The following is a 13,888-nucleotide window of genomic DNA, read 5'->3' on the forward strand; positions in this document are numbered from 1 at the left end:
ATATCAATTTCTGAAGGAGATGAAAACTGAAAAAGTGGTTTTGCTCTAACCCCGTGGTTGCAAACGAAGAAATAGCAGAGGAGGTTTGTTAAGGGAACTTAACAGTGTTAATTCTCTGTTAAGTGTTGGACATGTGTCGCAAAATTACCGAAGAGACACCAAGGAGACATATATTTTGGGGACAGCAGACCCGTGGCCGGGTTGGGTTTGGATGTGAGGGAGACTGTTAGCTTCATATACATTACTATCCCATTTCTTGACAATTTAAAATTTTTGGGCCTAATTGTTATTTAATAACAGTTAGGCCGAAAAATCAGAAACAATAATGTCGTGGCTTACGAATGACAACTAAATATATTTAATGTGGAATGATTTAAAAGTTAAAAAAAAATGCTGATTATAAAATGAGAAAGTAAATTAACTTTTGAACAAATTAGAGTACTATGGAACCAATTGCTGGAATACTTACAGTTTAAAGAGCAATGCTCCAAAATTGGCTTGCCTATAGAAAACTGCATGTTGTATGCTTAGAATCCGGATCCTCTTTATCAGGATTTCGAGAATTCGTGAATCATGTCCGTTTATCGCAAATCATGCGGTCAGAAATTATTTTAAATATTTTTATTTAAAATTAAATACAAACAGTACTTGACAAAAACTGACCACACGATATCAAGATTCTCACCAAAAGGATCTGGAAAAGATCCTGTTGGGTATGTTTATGCATGTACTTACATGTTAGCACCAATTCAACCGACAGTCAGAATTTTATTTTATGTTCAAAAGTCAAACATATCTAAGCAAAGGACATGGGAACCTACCATTCTACAGCTCAACATACAATTCCCACTTAGATACGGGATGCCAAAATTTGATGAAACATTCTACATTCTTACGATCTATGTTTCAACCACAAATCCAAGCACTTACCAAACTAGTTGGTTCTTTGTATTTTCTAAATTTTGATCCAATTGCCACCAATTTTAGAACCCTACTCAACAATTGTCCCCCTAACAGGTTTTAAGATGCGATATTGAGAGAGGAGAAACGGAAAATAATTTTTATATATCCTTTGAACTAGGTATTTAATTGAGCTATAAACTCGTTTCAAAGAAATTAAAAGTAAATAATTCTCAGATGTGTGCTCTGTCGACTCCAAAGTGTCATTTCATCAAAACATTTATACAAGGACAACGTTATTTGGCAAAGCTTGTAGAATTTTATATGAATAAAATAAGTACACAAGTTGACAAGTATAAACATTTCAATATTTTGTTAGACCAATCAAAAAGCATTTTAGTATTTTACTTGAAAAATACAGCTGTTGAGAGTAGGGGAAAAAAATTAAAGTTAATTTACATCCTAAAATAATAAAATTATTTTCACATTTTTTTCGCTTAAGAAAATATTTTACATTGCTCTATAAAATGGAGTGCTTATATACCCATCCGATGTCTTATCTTTTCACCTACTGCATCACCTTTGTGGTCGATCTTGGAGATGTTTCGGATGGTGGTTGCGGTCTTGCTTCTTTCTAGTTTAATTACATTAAAATAAAAATTAATAATAAAATGTTATTTAAAGAATTTAAAATAGAATAAAAACATGTTACAAGAGAAGGATATGATTGGGTGTTGTTTAAGCGGCCAATAATTGGGATCGGATGGGGATGCCAGTGAGCAGGGTGTTGGGGGCAACGGTAGAGAAAATTTTCATTTTAACGGAAATATAAGTGGTATATTACATGTTTTAATAGAAATGGTGAAAATTTTATTTTAAGTTATTAATTTTTTAGCACACATATTCCACAATTTGTATAATGACACGTGGTGTGTCATTCCGTGTAATCTCTCGCAATGGTGGGTGGGAAAAGAGCATAGGCATTGTTTTTTTGAACAAAACAAGAAAGGTATAGTTTTGTTTTCACATTCTTATGGTGAGTGAGAAAATAAAGACGATGAGAGCAAGATCTAAAATATCGATATTTCCATCGAAATTTCCGTGTTTTTGGACTACCGATATTTCCTATATCATCGATATTTTAGACCTTGATAAGAATTCTATGTGGTATTAAGTCACTCATGTATCTTACCATGTAATGTATAAAGTATAAAATATTGTACTAATTCATTATATATAAATGATTATGGTGTGTTTAAACTTCTTTAATTAATTATTACATATTTTCTACACTAATATAATCAACTTAAATCAGTTAAATTCATCATGCAATACATTTCCTTCCGATTTTTGTGATAAACTAATAGATAATTGACTAAATAAACATCATGAAAAGTTTTAATAAAAATTTCTAAGTTTTTCTTACAATTTCCGTAGTTTTTATTCAATTTTTATCGATATCGATAATATTCCAATATTTCCATTGAAATTTCTGTGTTTTTAGACTATCGATATTTCCGATATCATCAATATTTTAAATCTTGGTTGGGAGCGTATAGCAGCACTCGTAAAATAATGTCACAAAAATTGAACTTCCATATTTGACCATGCGCGCGGGCGCGCGCTCTCTCCATCGGCCCGCCCCCAATTCCGATTTCTCAAATTAGGGATTTTAAATTTGAGATGCGATTTATCAAATTCACCGAAGCCTTCAGCTTTTCCGATCCAGCTGCCCTGTAATATTCAGGTAATTTGGCTTCTCTCGTTCTCTTTCACAAATCCCATTTCATACTTTTAAGCTCATCGACTAATCAAAGCTCAGAATTTTACAGAATTTTACATAATTGCAATGTAGTTTGCCATATATTTTATCTGGGTTCGGATCATAATAAAAATCCATTATTTACAACAAGCGGTAGTGTCTTTTTTCTCATAAAGATTGATTTTTTTTTTCTGGTTGAATTAATTGCAGGAAACTGAATTGAAGAAATGGGTGAGAGGAAAAGGCATAGAATTTTGATGGTCTCTGATTTTTTCTATCCCAATTTCGGTGGTGTGGAGAATCACATCTATTATCTCTCACAATGCCTTCTCAAGCTCGGTCACAAGGTCAGAACACATTGTCACTTCCACTTTCTGGGTTCAGTATCTGTGTTTCTTCTATCTTTATTTATTTTGATATAACTGAAAAGCGAAAGTTCGAATTGAAACTGCTGTTTGATTTATTTCACAATACTATCATGTTGGTTTTGCATCACATGGATGTCAGAGCTCACATCTCGGTAATGGGGGGCATTGGATGGAACTCTGTTTTGTTTAGAGTAACGATCGATGGAATGAGAGGGGGCTGGTGTCACCTTATGTATCAGATACATACTTGTTATTTTTTAATATGATCCGAACATTGTCTCTGCCAAGTGATTTGAGTTATTTAAAGTAATGAAGTTCTTTCATGATACAAGTCAGCTTCCTTTGTTTGATTAGTTGTTGACTAGTGAAATTTCATTGTTTGATTATTTAGGTGGTGGTAATGACTCATGCCTACAACAATCGTTCTGGTGTGAGATATATGACAGGTGGTCTGAAAGTGTATTATGTACCATGGAAACCATTTCTCATGCAGAATACTTTTCCCACCTTTTATGGGACACTTCCAATTGTAAGGACTATCCTTATTCGAGAAAAAATATCGCTGGTCCACGGACATCAAGCTTTCTCAACTCTTTGCCATGAGGCTTTGATGCACGCACGCACAATGGGGTACAAAGTCGTATTTACTGATCATTCACTCTATGGTTTTGCTGATGCCGGAAGCATACACATGAACAAGGTATTGCAGTTTACTTTGGCAGAAGTAAGTCAGGCCATTTGTGTTTCTCATACAAGCAAGGAAAACACAGTGCTAAGGTCAGGTTTGCCACCTGAAAAGGTCTTTGTAATACCTAATGCAGTTGACACGGCTATGTTCAAGCCTGCACCCGAACGACTGAGTAGTCATGAAATTGTAATTGTTGTTATAAGTAGATTGGTTTACCGAAAGGGTGCAGATCTACTTGTTGAAGTAATTCCAGAAGTATGCCGTTTATATCCCAATGTGAGTATTTTAACATGGCATTAGATGAAATATTGCATTTCTAATATTTTCCCTATTTGCGTATTGAAATGTTCATATATTCATAACTTGTCAGCATTACCTGTAAAACAATTTTGGTGCATGAAGCTGTAACCTAAGGGGAGTGCTTTTATTATAACGAAAATGTTGAGAGTAGTTCGAAATTTGAGCCGTAGCATTATTGGATGTAATTATTGGCATAGTTGTTTAGCACTCAATCATCTCATTCAGAAATGTGTGGTTAGGTTCGTTTCATTGTTGGAGGAGATGGACCTAAACGTGTGAGGTTGGAAGAAATGAGGGAAAAGCATTCTCTTCAAGATCGAGTTGAAATGTTAGGTGCTGTGCAACACTCTAAAGTACGATCCGTCCTAATTTCTGGCCATATATTCTTAAACAGGTATATATATTCTTTCACATGATTCCTCTCCCTTCAAGAAGTGGAGAGCAGTTTCTGTAATTTCTTTTGTAACTACACCAAATCATGTGAAAAAAAAAATTTTAATTGTTGGGATTTGGTCGTTTACTTTAACCGCTAGTCAAATTGGCTCTCTCTTTCTTTAATAGAAATATCACAACAGCTATAATTGGATTCTATCTGAAGTTGAAAAGTGGTGTTTCCAAAGGCGGTGATCCTACCAACAAATTGAAACATGAGTAAATTAGGAGCTGCAATAGCATGCAAATACATCGGAGCATAGTTCTTTTTCTGACTAGCTTACTGTGGAGACTAGGGAGAAACGCCACTCAGGCCAAACAAGTTGTAGTTGTGACTGGCATGGTTCTCATGTATTTGCTTCTGTTGTATGTTTTCCTGATGCGGATTTTACCCTTATTGCAGTTCTTTAACAGAAGCTTTTTGCATAGCGATCTTAGAGGCTGCCAGTTGTGGATTATTAACAGTCAGTACACGTGTAGGAGGTGTCCCAGAGGTATGAAATGTGAAATCTTCCACCTCTTAGTAGAATAGTGTTTGTGGATCTGGAGCTTTTAGAGCTTTTAGCTAACCTCATTTCTGTACACAGGTACTTCCAGATGACATGGTTGTACTTGCAAAACCAGATCCTAGTGATATGGTTCAAGCAATAGAGAAGGCGATATCTATACTTCCTACAATTGACCCACAAGAAATGCACAATCGTGTGAGTGCACTCTTTCATTGATTGTGATCTTTAGACAAGGATTACTACTTGTACAGTGGTTAAAACGTGCTTCTTCGTTTCTAGATGAAGGAACTGTACAATTGGCATGATGTGGCGAAACGGACAGAAATTGTTTATGACCGTGCGTTGAAATGCTCAAATCAAAATCTTTTACAACGACTCTCACGGTGTGTTTTCGGAATTTACATCGAAATTGCATGCTCATAGAGATGTTTGGCTGAGTCTGGTTATTATAACAAATTCGTTGTGCATAGAAATGTGATCATCTATTCTCTTCATCACATCAATTGCTGTAAAAGCAGAGTGATCTGCTCGAGTTTTTCTTCATCATTTGGGGTGAAAAGGATGCACCAGTGGTTATTTTTCCATCCCAAAGGCTGAATGTTGTATCTCTAGATCCATTAGCTTAATAGTGATTGCAAGCATAGGAGAGGGTGTTTGTGTACTTTCTTGTTATAAAATGTGACACCGGTTTTTAGTTAAGCTGCCTTAATTGGATGGCAAGACGTAAACTTGATCAGGAGGCAGTGATGGATTTAGAACTTCGTGTCATTATTCATCCATCTTGATGTCTCGAGAATGCAGAAACATCTTAGGGGCAAGGGTTGCTAATTACTTAATTTGTTTATTGTAGATACCTCTCGTGTGGAGCTTGGGCTGGAAAGATTTTCTGCTTGGTTATGATCATTGACTTTCTGTTATGGCATCTGTTGCAACTATGGAAGGTTGTAAAGTTTCTGTGCAAGTTCTTTGAATTTCCGCGTTAACACGATTTCCGTTTTTAATTACCTTCCTTTCATTGTCCATCAGCCTGAAGAGGATATTGAAGAGGTGCCCGATTTCGTTCTGTCCCATGATCAAGATGAAGGGATCTCGCTGGACAATGCGAACCACAGCTCGAGATGACTGCATTCCAGATTGATATTTTTTATTATTTTCCTTTATTATTTTTTGGTAGGGATGCATAGGATTGACTTGATTCTTCTTTATGTTGATTTCAGTTGGTAGCATCAGTTTAGTCCTTGCATGTAATCAATTTTGTTCAAGATTTCGAACTTACAAGACATAAAAGATGATTGTCTGTCGCTTGTATCGCAACTTTCTTACAAGTTTTGAGGGATATTTTATATTTGGAAGTTTATATAGCACCAAACTTGAAGAATTGGTACTTTTGATGAGCTACTCTAATTTATAGGGCTAGAGATTCGACGCTGGTGTAAGGGGACGAAAACATTGCCTTGGCTAATTGGCCTGATTTACACTCACAAATTTATAAACTTGTAACTAATATAGAATTACATGATGTTACTAATTCACGTGTTATAAACTTATAGTATGAATAAATAACAAAATAGATATTGTACAAACTTAGGTGTTCAAAGTTGCTTGGTAACGCATCATGGTTTCTAGGCGATTTTGGAAATTTGTGAAAAAAATCATTTTAAAATCTACTTGCTTTCACTCTTACCGTACCGTGAGGTATTGAAAATTTATGTAAGACTTTTTGTTGATTTTGAGAGACTGGAGGATGATTATGTTTTCCCGGTGGTTGAGGTGGGTGTGTCCAGAGGATTTTTGGAAATTCAAATTTTAATGAAAAGTTAACAGTGTTATTTTTGTTAAGTTGAAAAGACACATGTCAATCAATTAGAAAAGAGATAACGAGGAGACACAAAATTTAGGAACAACAAACTTGTGGCCGTATCATTAAACAACTAGTGAGATAATTGTGTTAAAAATTTAACAACTTAAAAAATAAAAGAGCAAAAGACAGTGTACTACCCTCATGTTTAGTGATTTTCAACATTTAGTACATCCATTTTTTTTCATTCCAGAGTCATACCTAAAGTGTAAATTTTGGGACAGTCTCATACATCCGTTAGTCAAACGTGGCACTCTGATTGTGCGCCATGTGTCATTAAAAAAATATTTAAATAAAAATAATATTAAATAATATTTAAAAATATTAAAATAAATAATAATAATAATAAATATATTTTTTTCTTCTTCTTCTTCTCTTCTTCTTCTTTTCTTCTTCTTCTTCTTCTGGGTTCGGTTTCTCTTTTTTTTTTTTTTTTTCTTCTTCCTTCTTCCTTCTTCTTCCTTCTTCTTCCTTCTTCATTCTTCTTCCTTCTTCTTCCTCTTCTTCTTCTGGATTCGGTTGTTTTTTTTTTTTCTTCTTCTTCTTCTTCTCCTCCTCCTCCTTCCTTCTTCTTCTTATTCTTCCTCCTTCTGGATTTGATTTTTTTTTCCTTTCTTTCTTCTTCTTCTGCTCCTCCTCCTCCTCCTTCTTCTTCCTCCTTCTTCCTCCTTTTTCTGGGGGTATTATGTTTTTTTCTTCTCTTCCTCCTCCTTCTCCTTCTTTGCAGGTGGGTTTTTTTTTTTTTTTTTTTATAAATATTATTGAGGATGAAGAAGAAGGAGAAGAAGAAGGAGGAGGAAGGAGAAGGAGGAGGAAGAAGAAAAAAAGAAGAAGAGAGAAACCGAACCCAGAAGAAGAAAAAGAAGAAGAACAAGAGAAGAATAATTTTTTTTAATTATTATTTTAATATTATTTTTATTTAAATAAATTTTTAATGACATGTGGCGCCCAATCAGGGTGACGCGTCATCATTTAACGGGAGAACTAACTGTTTGATTAACGGATGTATGAGACTGTCCCAAAATTTACACTTTAGGTATGACTCTGGGATGAAAAAAAATTAATGTACTAAATGTTGAAAATCACTAAACATGAAGGTAGTAAACTATCTTTTGCCCAAAATAAAACTTCACTCCACTTATATAATTACACTTTAATATCTGTCCATATTTCGAACACAATGAAAAATATCTAACATAACGGTGGAATCAAACTTTCGAGAACAGAAATGAAGAGCCCACAAACTTTTTTCTTTTAAAAATAAGATAAGAAGGACAATGGCATTGGTACGTTGCAAGTAGGGTACGTGGAGCGAGCCTAGACAACCGTTGGCTTTCTGTCTTTCACAAGAATCAATCATCTATGTTCGCCATGTGAGCTTCATATCACAGACTCTCAGTGGAAACTTCATCACTCTCTCTCTCTCTCTCTCTCATCAAAGCCATGGCAAGCACCAGCTCTCCCGCCCTGTCCTTGTCAAAACTGGATTTTCCACTATTTTCCTCTCAAAGAAAAATGCAAAATCTCCATCAAGTTAAGATTCCTCGCAGGTTGTCGAAGTTTTCTGGGGCTAAATCAAACGGGTTTGTCCTTTTTTCTTCACTGAATGGTCAAACTGGTGAGACCAACCCTCCAAGTGTTGAAGCAACCACTTCAGTAAACAATGTGTCTGACGTCCAAGTTCAAAGCAGGTACCATATTTTCAGTTTCTCATATTCGTTTGTTTCATGGTTCTGTTTGGTTTTACAAAGTAGGAATACCAGAAGCACTTGTGAAGTCCTTCGTTTCCGGTTTCTTGGGAACCAAACAGAACTTTGGGGATCAAATCATCAAATTATACGACTTTAATTTAGCTTAGTTAGGGAGCTGTAATTGGTACTCCGAAATAGCTCCACCCTAGGAAGGAGTGCATGACAACTATTTTGTAGGCCGTAAAAAGCCTTCGTACTAAATTTCTGAACAACCTTTGACTGAACTTGGTATAAATCATACTCCGATTTATGCATATTAAGTTTAATTGTGGTAAAATCAGCATATATAGCGGTATGAACTGAAAAAAGATGAGACAGAAGGTAGCTGAATTTTAAAACATCGTATGCAAACTAAGTCGAACCATAGTAAATGGAACTCATATCAACTAGTAGAAGTGGGAAGAAAAGAGAAACTTGGATGAGTTGCCTCTGCCTCATGTTGGAATTCTAGTAAGACTTGAACCCGGAGTTGCTCGTGAACCCGGATCGAGTTGCTCGTATGCTTTTATAAAGCTTGTGTTCTTGATCCCCCACTTGATATATGACACAATATAGGTTCCGCTAATGAGAGTTGAACACAGATGTTGCCTTAAAGAGTATTCCAGTTTCGGTTGCCATTGCATTGTATCTTTGATCCTTTAAATTCATGAGAATTGTAATTGATATGAATTATTTGAAATTTTTATGAATATATTTCTAATGTTACCCTTCTTCTGTGTGCCGTAGTATATGGAACTGGAGGAGTTATTCTATTCGATATCAGCATGCTGGCAACAGTGGCCCGGCATTAGTTTTGATTCATGGTTTTGGAGCAAACAGGTCCACATCATCCACATATTACTTCTCATAAGCAGACAACTAATTGCTATAGGTATTACATGCACAAATTGCTAATTACTGTCATGATTTCACACACACAGAGACAAGAGACATATCTATTTTTGTTAGCTCGACGCATGGTATGAGGTTTCATTAAATTTACTTGTACATGGTTTTACTGTTTACATTGGTTGCCTGTTAGTTTGCTAGCAGGATTATTTTGTACACAACTGGGAGAGAGTTAATTCTTTGCTAACTAGATTTAATTAGTCAGATCATTAGCTGATGAAACTGTCGTTAATGCTTAAGAACAAACCAACAGACCAAACTCTGAATTTCTGGGTTTTGTTGCAATCTAGAACTTAAACCCTCATCTTGTCCATGATCTCTTTCATCCCATGCTTTAAATTGTCAATTTCGGTACATATGACAAGCATTTTATCCTTTTACAGTGATCATTGGAGGAAAAATCTTCCAGTTCTTTCAAAATCACACAGGGTATACTCTATCGATCTTATTGGTTATGGGTACTCAGACAAACCAAATCCTCGTCAATTCGGGGAAACTTTGTTTTATACATTTGAGACATGGGCCAGCCAGCTAAATGATTTTTGTACTGATGTTGTCAAGGGTGAAGCATTCTTTATTTGCAACTCTATCGGAGGTACAGATATGAGCCTTTATCTTTCTGAACTTTATCTTTTGAATGATATCAAAAAAGATCTAACCTTACGAGTGCTTTTCATGGCTTCACATAGGACTTGTCGGTCTTCAGGCAGCAGTTATGGAGCCACAGTTATGCAAGGGCATAATGCTTTTGAATATTTCTCTTCGTATGCTGCATATTACAAAGCAGCCTTGGTACGGGAGACCATTGATCAAATCCTTTCAGAACTTGCTGAGGTAAAGGCGGATTAAGTAGTTTGTATTCCATATTAGAGTTCTATAGTGTAAAAACGGATTTCAAGATAGTCATGCTGTTGTGACAGAAATACTGCTGTGGGCAAATACTTCTTCAAAACTGTTGCCACACCACAATCTGTCAGGAATATACTTAGCCAGGTATTTTTCGATATCAATATTGTATTTTTTCATAAGCTTATAATATACGAGTGCATTAACCAAGGTGATCTGATAAGCAAATATAGTTTTGTTTTAATGACTCTGTCATGGTTGAGAATCATAGATTCATAGCATATGACCAGAAATTTTTATGTAGACAACGGGAATTTTTCAAGGAATGTAGTCTTTGTACTGCAACTTCATTGCAAAGCGAAAACAGATATGTGCATATAGACTCTAAAGCAACATGTAGCTGCTCAAATTGTACATCTCAGAAACTTTCATCTGCCCTTAGGAAACCTGTTTCCAAATTATCTTCTGCCCTTAGAGATCCTATAAAGTTATGAACATGCACTCTTGCCATTTTGGCTTCGATTATGTTACTGATACAGCAACTTTCATTTCAGTGCTACCACGACACCTCCCAAGTGACAGAGGAACTAGTTCAAAAAATCCTTCTTCCAGGACTTGAGCCTGGTGCTGTAGATGTGTTTCTGGAGTTCATTTGTTATTCGGGCGGCCCCCTTCCTGAGGAACTATTGCCTCAATTGAAGGTTAGTCTCGCCAGATGATGAAGTGTGCTACCAACCGTCACACCAATCAAAGTTACCATTACTAACACGTATGGAGCTTGTTTTTTCCCCTTCTCTTTACAGTGCCCTGTTTTGATTGGCTGGGGTGACAAGGATCCGTGGGAGCCAATTGAACTCGGACGTGAGTATGGAAAATTTGATTCTGTAGAAGACTTCGTTGTTCTTCCTGATGTTGGCCACTGCCCTCAGGTCTCTCTCTCTCTCTCTCTCTCTCTCTCTCTCTCTCTCTCACAAACATTCTGACGTCATAATTTAGCTCTTGAAAAGTTTGCATGCATGAAGGTTAATGGAGTCATTTAATATGTTTTTGTGACGGTTGACCATGCAATGTGGTTCTGTATTGCATGCTAAAATCCGAAGGACTCGGAGAAACTGGTTTTTGTTAGTCCAAATGTAAACGCATAGGGAAAAGACTTCCTATTAGCAGATATAATTAATCACCCACTTCAGACTTTGATTAGAAAAAACACTGACAATGTTCCCATTGACAACAAATGCTGATTTTGTAATTTGTTAATGTGTCTGATCTGAAGGATGAAGCACCTGACCTTGTAAATCCGCTGATCGAGTCCTTTGTGGCACGCCACGCTGCGCTCCCTGCCAGCATTTCCACGACTACCTGATGCATACCGTGTCACCTCGTTGCAGTTTCTTTATGTATCAAAGATGCTGATTTTTCGGAGGCCATTACTCCCCAGAAGCAATAGCTGATGACGATGATTGCAATTGATTTTGACGTTTTATTAACGGGGTCATGGCATGGCATACTAATAAAGTGTTGCTGGAACTCGGCATGCCATCATTAGTGTTTACACTTACACTTACAAGTTGTACAGTACTCTTTACCAAAAAAACGAAGTTTTCATTAGCTTTCACTCTTTGTAATAACATTTGTAAAATGGCTGTTTACAACTTTACACCTCTTCAGTCAATGATATAATATCAAGATTCACATTTAGGGGTTTTTGTGTATATCTTACAATCACATTAAGGGATTTTTTGTTATTCTTTTTACTTCCAAACAATGTTGATAGGTTTACTTGAATGTCATCTGCAGGAGAAAAAAGTATGGAGTGTCACCGGGCGATGACACAACAGAATCTCTCCTATAGAGCCGTTCATAGAAACAAAATAAATGCTCATTAGCACTCAAATTAGTACCCGATTGTTAGTCCCTAATATGATGATTTGAACACTTGAAGAGTTAAGATCATGCTAGGATGCATATATATGGCGTTTTACTGTTTCTGTCCTGTTAAAGCATGGCATCTTGGACTCACAGGACACAAGAGTATAATACAATTAATACAAACTGAGTCACTATATCAATCATTCGAATTACATTGATCCTAGTCTTTTGTGCTTGCTTTTTACCGTCCCCTTTAGTATTTTCTTTTCCCACTTGAAAACTACGATCCATGCAGACTCTCAAGGATTCAAATGCCATAAAGTCAGCAATGCCGCTTCATAATAAAATGGAAAAAAATAGAAAAAATTAAGCCTTTCACCAACATGTTCATGTGTCCTTGGTTTTACTGTATGTCTTCCAACCCCAACTAAAGAAGATTGATCATGACTCATGAGGAGGCCCGTCATGCTTACGACGGTATTCCTCGGACACACCTGTGAGGACGTGAAAAGCAGTTCCACACTGAAAAATTGTCCATTTCATTGTCAGTTAATGACAATGAATTTGGTATGGAACGTCGACTTCCACAATCCTAACAAAAAAGAAAAGTGAATTCTTTTGGTTCCTGCCTTTGTTCTTTGTTTTACATTTCTTTATAGGTAGCCTGCCAAAGCCCAAAGGCATTTCAACATGATTAGTCAAGCATCATAATCATAATAAAGCACGAGAGAGAGAGATGTTTTAATTGGGACTGGATCCCCTCCTGAGCAAAGGATCTGGGTCGTTGAAATTTGATCCAATGGTTACAAACAGGGGGCTCCTTTAAAAGTTATAATAATTGCAGCAGTTAGATCAAATTTCAACGGCTCAAATTCTTTGCTCAGGAGGCTCAGCCTCCTAAGCTCTGGAGGGGATCTAGTTCCGTTTTAATTAGGAGTGCATTTTTGCCACCATCCCAATTAAGTGATGGTGATACTCATCAAATGATAAAAAATAAGATAGTGAGCATCACCATCACTTTAGATTGGTGAACAAAAATATTTTCTTCAATTAAATCCTTGTTGTGGGCTCACAGTGATTGTACATCATCATCATAAATAATGCACGCTTGAACACCATTTTAGGAAAAGAGATCCTCTCTGGAAATCTTCCACCAAGGCCACCGGATCAAGTGATCCGGGCCTTCCAAATTTCATCCAAATGCCCACTTGTTTTGATCCCTTAAAAGCTATGATAATTTTTGGCCGTTGGTTGAAATTTGGAAGGACACAAAACCGAGCGCAATGACATTCTAGAATTCATATAGCCGACCCCACTTAGTGGGAAAATGTTTTGTTGTTGTTGTTGTTGGATGAAATTTGGAAGGCCCGGATCACTTGATCTGATGGCCTTGGTGGAGGAGAGAATCTCTTCCCCCATTTTAGTATCATGCCTTTTAAATCATGGATGGTCAAGGCCCAAGTGTGCACCATTGATCATTTAGTATAAGATATTAAAAGAAAAAAGTTGGTAAGTGTTTCAAGCAATGGGAGCTATATGTGGTTCTTAAGGATTCATGAGAGAGACTTATCTATGCATTGGGTAAACCACTATTGTGACATTGCGATCGATGTAAGTTGCTCTCCATATTCATAGCAAAAGTTTCATTTTTGCTTTAAAGTACCTTGACCTATATTGGATTGAAGAAAACATCTACTTGTGAGAACCACGCATGCAT

General features: G+C 36.4%; 2 protein-coding genes across 3 annotated transcripts; both read left to right on the top strand.

The window, feature by feature from the left end:
- The first annotated feature begins 2,498 nt into the window (after positions 1–2,498).
- Positions 2,499–6,337, top strand: LOC126591583 (phosphatidylinositol N-acetylglucosaminyltransferase subunit A-like). The gene is made up of 9 exons (XM_050257317.1): positions 2,499–2,647; positions 2,873–3,009; positions 3,422–3,994; positions 4,258–4,412; positions 4,854–4,944; positions 5,038–5,154; positions 5,239–5,342; positions 5,810–5,900; positions 5,986–6,337. The coding sequence occupies exons 2-9, from the start codon at positions 2,890–2,892 to the stop codon at positions 6,079–6,081; spliced, it is 1,347 nt and encodes a 448-aa protein (XP_050113274.1). The 5' UTR covers positions 2,499–2,647; positions 2,873–2,889; the 3' UTR covers positions 6,082–6,337.
- Positions 6,338–8,050: 1,713 nt separating this feature from the next.
- On the top strand, positions 8,051–12,000 carry LOC126591584 (pheophytinase, chloroplastic-like). 2 transcript variants are annotated; one of them, XM_050257318.1, is made up of 8 exons: positions 8,051–8,508; positions 9,295–9,387; positions 9,840–10,051; positions 10,146–10,290; positions 10,377–10,449; positions 10,857–11,003; positions 11,106–11,231; positions 11,576–12,000. In XM_050257318.1, exons 1-8 carry the CDS (start codon positions 8,261–8,263, stop codon positions 11,663–11,665), a joined length of 1,134 nt encoding a protein of 377 aa, XP_050113275.1. In that variant the 5' UTR covers positions 8,051–8,260; the 3' UTR covers positions 11,666–12,000. The 2 variants fall into 2 exon arrangements, with proteins under 2 accessions (XP_050113275.1, XP_050113276.1); XM_050257319.1 differs by having other exon boundaries at positions 8,361–8,508; positions 9,295–9,439.
- Positions 12,001–13,888: the final 1,888 nt, after the last annotated feature.

Source organism: Malus sylvestris, chromosome 11 (genome assembly GCF_916048215.2).
Source record: "Malus sylvestris chromosome 11, drMalSylv7.2, whole genome shotgun sequence".
Taxonomy (NCBI): Eukaryota; Viridiplantae; Streptophyta; class Magnoliopsida; order Rosales; family Rosaceae; genus Malus; species Malus sylvestris.